This window comes from Monoraphidium neglectum (assembly GCF_000611645.1).
Source record: "Monoraphidium neglectum strain SAG 48.87 unplaced genomic scaffold scaffold00383, whole genome shotgun sequence".
Lineage (NCBI taxonomy): Eukaryota > Viridiplantae > Chlorophyta > Chlorophyceae > Sphaeropleales > Selenastraceae > Monoraphidium > Monoraphidium neglectum.
In genome coordinates, this window is record NW_014013245.1 from 22,003 (window position 1) to 30,341 (window position 8,339).

General features: G+C 61.6%; 1 protein-coding gene across 1 annotated transcript; it reads right to left on the bottom strand.

Annotated features, from left to right (window-relative positions):
• Positions 1 to 2,146: 2,146 nt before the first annotated feature.
• Positions 2,147 to 8,312, bottom strand: MNEG_3143 (hypothetical protein; the record flags this gene model as incomplete). Its single annotated transcript, XM_014048384.1, has 15 exons — positions 2,147 to 2,248; positions 2,915 to 3,006; positions 3,477 to 3,570; positions 3,883 to 3,960; positions 4,272 to 4,373; positions 4,591 to 4,833; positions 5,080 to 5,193; positions 5,488 to 5,561; positions 5,750 to 5,868; positions 6,231 to 6,431; positions 6,790 to 6,874; positions 7,039 to 7,108; positions 7,312 to 7,371; positions 7,684 to 7,842; positions 8,280 to 8,312. 15 exons carry the CDS (start codon positions 8,310 to 8,312, stop codon positions 2,147 to 2,149), a joined length of 1,626 nt encoding a protein of 541 aa, XP_013903838.1.
• Between the last annotated feature and the right edge of the window lie 27 nt (positions 8,313 to 8,339).

Here is an 8,339-nt window from a genome sequence, read left to right on the forward strand (position 1 = left end):
CCCCCCCCCCGGGCGTCGCCAACCACACTGCGTGCACTGCTGCTGGACTTGCCCTTTCTGCCACACTTGCATCCTGCGGGGCGCCCCAGGGCGCCCTTGGTGTCATTGGAACCGTCGTCTGCTGCAATAATAGATATCTCTGCTATTCAATACTACCCATGGCCCCCTCCCTGGGCGGATCGGTGGGGCCTCTCCACCCACGCCAACGCACCATACAGCCCGGAGATGATCACTCGACCCCTCTCCTAGGGGCTCGTGGCAGGTGCATCACCACAACAAGAAAGTTGCCGGCTGGGAGGTACAGTGAGCCACGCGCGCTGCTACCTGCGGCGGGGCGCACGCCTTTCGTGCATGAGAACCAGTCCTCTCTTTGCACGACCCTCTCTTCGCGTGTGTCATGGGACCCATGTTGTCCCCGCCCCCACTGCGGGCACGCGCATGCATGAAGCCTGGCTGTGCATATGCAGCGGGCACCTGGCTTTGGCAGGCTGCCCCGCCCGTTGCGGCGCTTTCGGGCCGGCATTCAGCCTTTGGACTTGCAACAGCATTCATTGAGCCGGCGGCTGCCATAGGCCCGCTTCCCGGCTCCATGGTCTGTTGCCCGGAAGAAGGTGCCCCACCCTGCAAGGAGACCACCATGCAGGGCCTCCAGCCCTGCCTAGTCCCAAAGGCTTGCAAACTGCTGGTCAAACCGCCTGCACTGCTCACACTGTGTTCAGGGCCAGCCCCACGCGCATCGGGTCCGCTCTGGCAACCGCGGGCGCACGCGGTGGGCGGCGGTAAAGTGCGGGCACCCGCATTCAATAACGACAATAAAGGGTCCCAGCGCGCGCTCGCGTGCGGGCGGTGACGGCTGGCCTGCCCGGCTGGCTTGCACGTCAGCTTTCCCACACACCATTTTGGTCGGCATTTCAAGTCACTCGCTTGTGACTCACCCTGCCATGGATGGCCCTGCGTCGGCGAGGCAGCTTCGCAAATGAAGCTCGAAATTATGAAAGCAAGGGGTGCATGCGCTGCTGCCTCCTACGGCCCCTTGCGCGGTCCTGCGGCCTCCCTTCACGCATGCATGATGGGCAAACGCGAGAACCTGCGGCGTGGAGGCCGCATAGCCACCATGTGAGCGAGCAGCAACGCTACGATACGCCGTTCCTTCCACCCCACATAGCCAAGCGCGCGCTGTCTGCACCATGTGTGTGTTATGTCTTACTTGCGGCCACGCCGCCGCTGAGGAAGTGCCCTACTACCTTTGCAGCTGCGCAATGCCTTTCTGGTTATGGCCGTAATTTCTGCTGTCCTGGCCACAGATCCTTGCGATGGGCTTTATTTTATGTATGGGGCCCTTCTTTCTCCAAGGAAAGCCGAGTCTCGCAGACACTGCCCCGCGGGCCGCCTGCCGCCTCGGCTGACCAACACTGGCATTGTTGCGATGGGGCCGCCTGTGCATATTCACCACTGATTTCCTTATGCATACACTGCGCATCCATGGGGGCGCCCCTATGCCTTTGCTTGGATAGTGAGGTGCCCATACAGTCCAAAATTGGGGCTTATGTGTAGTGTAATACTTATTAAGCGCAACGCCCCTGTTTTCGTACCACTGGTGCCGGCTGGTTGCACACCTGTGGGACATGGTCTGTCGTGAAAGTGGCTTGCCAATGAGCCAAGCTTCCGTGCGATGCTCACATTTCACAGTGTAAGCCGTCAATGGCTGTATGACCATGTGAACACATGAGCGTTTCGCAGTTGAAATAGGTTACGGTACACGCAGCGCCTCGGGGCCCAAAGTACACATGATTGTACCGTGTTGTGTTGGCCCGGATCAAACCAATGCTTGCAAGGGGGAAAGCATTCCCGACATGACGGCGCGCACAGCCGGACGACGCACACATTTCCTCATCAGCCACGCCTGGTTGGCAATCGCCACAGTGGCCTCGGCGGTGGGTGTGGCAATGTATGCGCCCCGACAAAGCAAGCATTGATGCTTGAGCTACGCAAGGGCTGTGCATCAAAAACACAGCAGTCAAAAAGGGAAGAGAGAACGGCGCGCCGCACTGCCAGCCGGCGCGTGGCCGAGTCCACACGGCAGACAGGTTAAGTACTAATCGCCCAGCACCGTCTAGGGTGGCCCGCCGCGGGCGTGGCAATGGCCTCATGCCACCGCGGCCACAGCCTGCTGCTCCTCCTCCTCCTCCTTGGGGGGCTCCACCCAGCGGCCGTTGTCCTTGATCAGCTGCACCAGCTGGTCGCAGGCCTTGGAATTGTTTGAAGTGTGAGTGTGATTGTGTATGGATGAGTGTGAGTGGGTGGGCACGCGATACTTTGATAACGAGAGTCTGAAGGTGCACATTGCTGTCGCCCCACCAAAAAATAGGGGGACGACATCATCGTCGCGTGAATGCACCGCGGCGGGCGTCCCTGCCCAGCTGCCTCAACCAAGCGGCCAAAGCTGCCGGAAAGCCCGCGTGGCCTGCGCGCTGCACCTTCAAAGCCCTTCGCACTGTGCGACACACACGCAACCACACGAGCTCCTGTTCGGGAGCCACACCCATCTCCATACAAGACAGCCGCGTCGCAACACAACACAGCCAGGAGTGCGTGCTGAGTTTGGGCCATGCCTGCAGCGATGTGCGCCGCAGGCTGCTGTTGACCCTCGACCCAAAACCCCCACCACTGGGTGAGCAGGCAGCCTGCCCAATCATCCAGATACAAGCATGACCATGCCTGCAGCACACCGTGCCCAGATCAGGGCCCTTGGCCGCAAACCCTAGCTATTGCCGTGCCACATCGCAAACTCATTGATGACATGCACGCCTGCAACACCTGCCAGGCAGAAAAAAGAAATCCCCAGCCCCTGAAATTGGGGGTGGCAGCCCAAAAGCCATGGACACAAACATGCCATGTAGCTGCCCCGCCTCACCGACTCCATGGGGATGGCCCTCTTGACGACCTCCTTGCCCACGTAGAGGTCGATCTTGCCCGGGGCGCCACCCACGTAGCCAAAGTCGGCGTCTGGGGGTTGGAATTTTGGGGGGCAGGGGGGGGGGGTGCGTGGCTAAAAGATGTGCGCGCGTGCGTGCGTGCGTGCATGTGTGTGTGTGTGTATGTGTGTGTGTGTATGTGTGTGTGTGTGTATGTGTGTGTGTGTATGTGTGTGTGTGTATGTGTGTGTGTGTGTATGTGTGTGTGTGTGTGGTAGAGCACAGGTGAGCGTTTCAGAGGGGGGCCAAGCGGTTGAGAGTCAAAAGTAGGTGGAGAGAAGCTGAAGGGATGGGGCGTGCAAGAACCAGCACCAGGGTGCATGAGTAGCGCTTGCGCGACTGCGGCGCGCGGGCATCAGCAGGGCATGTCCCTGAAGGAAGTGGCAGACGCTACGAGCGCGGGACGGCCGCCACAGCCGCAGCTGCGCCGAGAGGGGCGCGACGACGAAGTGCACAGGTGCGCACGTGCGGCCCGGTGTGTGTGTGCCGTGTGCAACGAACCTGCCATCTCCCCGGGGCCGTTGACAATGCAGCCCATGACGGCAATCGCCACGCCCGGCAGGTGGCCTGTCTTCTGGCGAATCTGCTCCGTCACCTAACGAATGGGGGGGTGGGATGGAGTGGGTACACGGCGGTTGGGTGTGAAGTTGTGAGGTCAGTGGGCTGCGGCTGCAGTCTGTGGGGTCTGGAGACAAAGGCACAACTTGGGTTGGGATTGTGCCGGACCCTTCGCTGTCGCATCAAGGCAGCGCGCTGTTACATCCTAAAGATGCCCCCACCCCCGTGCAGACGCCAATGCCCGGCCCTCCAAAATTCTCCCTGCACAAGCACACGCGCGGGCACATGCGCACGCATGCACTGGCGCATGCAGTTGTTCACGCATCCAGGCATGCTCACGAACACGCACCTCCTGCAGGTCAAAGAGTGTGCGGCCGCAGCTGGGGCAGGACACGTACTCTGTCTTGATGTTGCGCATGCGCGAGCCCTTTGGGAGGGGGTCACGGGGGAGGGGTTGACAGCGAGGTCAGGCACCAACTATTGGACTATCCACAGTGCGGCGGTGGGCTACAGGGTGGCGCGTGGGACCTGCCCGTTTCGCCCGCGCATCCCCCAACATCGACTCTTAAATGCACAAAACCAACACTCAAGCAAGCAGGCACCCCCAGTTCGCCACAACCCCGACCCCGCGATAGCCCAGCCACTCACCTCTTTTCACACCCACCCCCACACACACACACACAAACCTTGCACCTGCCCCACCCTGGAGCCCAAAAAAACGTGTATGCTCGCACTCACCTGCAGCAGGCCGAAGGCTGTGGTGCGCAGGAACTCGGGGTCCTCGTGCGGCGCCTCGATCATGGCACCATCGCCCAGGCCGTCAACCAGCAGGCCGCCAACCTGCCAGTTGTGCCGTGATGCGGGGCTTCAGTGCTGGGAGGGTGGCGAGGGCGGACTGTGCAGTCGAGAAGTCGCAAGAGGGGCGCTGCCGTATGCAGGGTGCGCGCATGTACGCTGCCGACAAGAAAAAGCCAGACGACGCCAGCTTCAACCAGCCCACAGCCACTCCATGGCCGCCTTGGGGCCGTCATGGCTGTGGCGCCCAACTGGCCCTCACCATGCTGCCCGTGTTGATGACAATCTCGTCCCGCACCGCGCCCTCCCCGAACCGAATGTGGTGCACAACGGGGATTGTGACCCCCGCGTCCTTCAGAGCCTGGAAGACCCGGCGACTCGCGTGCACCCGGCTGGTGCCGTCCGCCACGTTGAGGAGTGCGACGACCGCCCCCAAGGTGCTGGCAGCGGCGAGCTGCGCGTCCGACTCGGTGCCGTCAATCTCCAGCGCCAGCCGGGCAGCGCCCTGGGGTATTTGTGAGGCGAAGGATCCAGGATATTCTAAGCTTGAAGGCGCAAAGGGTTTAGAATGTGGATCACATGAGGGACAGGATGAGAGTGATGTCAAAATTGCTGAGTCAGCAGGCGGGCAGCGAACAAGCGGGCGCGCTGCCGTCCTGTTGATCTCGCGGGCGCAAGCGGCTTTGTTGGATGCATCCGTGTGCCCGTTTTGTAAAATGAGTGGGAGCAGGAACGTGGCGTGGTTCCTCACCTGCGGCAGCTGCACGGCACCTGAGGCAGCGTCCTTGAGCGGCACCAGGGCCACTGCCCCCTCCAGCGGGTCAACCGCCAGGGTGGCAGCTGGGGAGATGACGTGGACACCCACCTATTTGAGTGTGAGCAAGGGGGTTCTGGCGGGTTCAACTGAATTGCATGAGCTGAAGATTGCTTGCTAGCCAGGCCTGGAGCCTGCAGAGCCGTCAGGCCGGTTGTGCAAGGCAGGCAGGGATTCAAGGCAGGCGGGCGCAGATTTGAGGGAGTACAACCTGCACACACGTTCCGATGGGCATGGAATGGTAAGGCGGCGCCCAATTTTCTAGGCCATGCAGCCCGCAGCTGCAATTGCAAGGCTGCGTTCAATTCAGGTTACATCACGTCCAAACCGCATTGCGCCCCGCACCTCCTGGAGACGGCGCAGCGCGCGGCGGCCCTCCTTGTCGCTGCTGGGCGGCAGCTCCCGCATGAATATCGCGTCTGGTAGGGGGCGCAGGGAAGCCAGGGAGCACCGCTGGGGTCTGTAATCAGAGCCATGCCGCCCAGCGGTCCAACCTGATCCCCCCTTACTGCTTGACTATGGAGGCGTTCGCACTGCCTCTTGCTGCACGGCGTGATGCGTCAGCCCCAGACCCCGAGCCCCTGATGACCACAGGCGGCCCGCTCACCCGACGTGGCGATGTCCTTGAAGGGCATGCCCACCACCAGCTTGGCCCCCAGCTTGCGGTACAGCAGCTCGGGCTGGGCCAGCGCAGCGGGTGTCACTGCGCTGTACACGGTGCCGTCCCTGGGATGAGAGTTTGACAATTGGGATCCCGGAGAGGGGTGTAAGATCCATGGGTGGTTAATCCAGAGCAGGCCAGGCAGGACAATGCGACAGGCGATGTTGCAGCAACAACCAGAGGTCAAGAGGACCAGTGAGAGCAGGGAGTCTTGGCCACCACACAGCCAATGCCCAAGGCAGGCCATTTTCAGGTGCACACAGGAGCCTTGATCAGGGGCAAAGCACCTTGCGCGCTCTGCTGCCTCCTTACCCCCTAGTGCTCATTACACATCTCCTGACAGACCACTTATCTGCACCCTCACGCCAAAAAGACATTCATTCGCCGTCCCTCTCACCCCCCTCCGACGGCAAACATACGCACACACCTGTGCAGCAGCGGGCGGTAGTCAAGCGCATCGCCGTCTTTCTGCTGCGGCAGATCCCCCACGCGCCGGCTGAAGCTGTGGGTGTCGCGCGACTCCTGGAACGGTGCCACACCCCAGCCGGCGGTGGCGGCGGCTTTGCCGAGGTTGGCCAGGCGGCTGCAGGGGTCAATCTCGTACTCCGGGTCCTCAGTCAGGGACACGCTGGGTTTGTAAGGGGGGAGGGTCCGGGTTGATTGACGAGAGGGATGAGCAGGATTTGGGGGGGGGGGGGGTGGCCATGGGTCCCCGTGCAGCAAAACTAGGGTTTGGAGGGGGTGCCTGCAGGAAGACAGGAGAAAATCTAGGGGTATTGAGGCGGCTGTGCAGACAACTATCCGCCAGCCAAGCACGCTTGTACTGCACGAATGACAAGGGTGTACTTGTGCGGCCTGATCAGAATCAGGCACCAGCAACTAGCATCAATGCAAACAATGCGTGCCGCCGGTTTCCTCCAAACCACACTAGACGGCCCACCCCGTGCCGGCAAATTACAGCTACGCTCGCCGCCGCAGCCGCCCACCGGATGGTGTCGCCCAGGCCGTCCATGAGGAGGGCGCCGATGCCGATGGCCGACTTCATGCGGCCGTCCTCGCCCTCGCCCGCCTCTGCGCGTGCAATATGCCACAAGCAGCGGGGGCCTCAAGCTTGCGATGAAGGTACCAGGGCAGAACCAACGTCAACAACGGCCTACGCTGGTCAGGGCAGCGTGCATGCCAGTTCTGTGCTGAAAACCTTACCAAGTGTCCCGTTGCCACCTACGGCGTCTCACCTGTGACGCCCAAGTGCAGGGGGTAGTCCCAGCCGCGCGCATACATCTCCTCAGCCAGCAGGCGGTACGCCTGGGTGATGTCAGGGTGATGTCAGCAGCAACAGGTTGTAGTTTGAGGAGACAGCGACACCAGCGGCACCCAAAGCAGCGAGCATGCACAACCCTGTGCAAAGTAGCGCTTGCTGCCTGGGGTCCCCTGGACCTCGCTCCGCAGGGCATGCCACAGAATGATGTGGCCTGGAGACAAGGCAACATCACTGCGGCGTCACCCACCGAGACCATGACGAGGGGGTTGGATGCCTTCATGGAGAAAAGGAAATTGTGGTAGTCATGCTGATGAAGGTAGAGGGGGTAAATACATTTCAAGGCGTGGGATGAGTGGAATGCCAGGAGTGGAAGAGGGCGCGCCACCTGCAGGGCACCCTGCGTCTGGATGCCGGACGCGAGCCCTCCTGCCTATGCGCAGTTCAACCACACGCAAACAGCCTTGCCGTTGCCCTTTCAAGCATGCCCTGACAAACGCGATGACATCCACTCAGCAGGAGCCCATGCACATTCGCCACGCAAGTTGTTATGTGTCGCGCATATCATACATCCATATTGGAGGCCACGTGTGCGCACGGCCCCCCTCCCATACAAACACACCTTCCGGCAGATCTCCGCAAACTCAAACGCTGACTCCACCATGCCGCGAGGCGTGTCGCCGTAGAACGACAGGATGCGGGCGGAAAGGGAGCCGTGGTTGGTGCCGATGCGCATGGCGCGGCCCAGCTCCTTGCACTTGAGCACCAGCGGGGTGAATGCCTGGCGGCGGGGGGCACAGGGAAGGGGTGGGACAAAGGCAGGGTGAGGGGGGGTCGGAAGAGGCCGTAAAGACTGGCTCCTTCCTCGACACGAGCAGGCGGCTTGCACCAGCACACTGCGGGTGCTGTGTTTGGAAGTCCAGCTGGCTGTAATTCCACAACCAGCCGTTTCCAGAAAGCTCCCGTGCTTGTGTTGCCACGCAGCGAATTTGCTCCGGCTGAACCAGTGCCGACGTCGGCGGCCTCCGAGATCCCTCCTGCCTTGCGCCCGCCTCCCCCAAGAAGCCGCCGCTGCTCCCAAGTCTCATGCCACTGCGCCCTGCCAAGCCCCGCCTGTCTCTGCCCAGGCCACCTTCACATTTTGCACATGTATGGCTAGTTACGCACGCCCATTCATGCCGCCAGCACCCTACCCAAATCCTCCAACCTCATGTGCACCTTGCCCCACCAACGCATACCTCTGTCGCACATGACCCCTCCTTCGGCGGCGTCCCAACC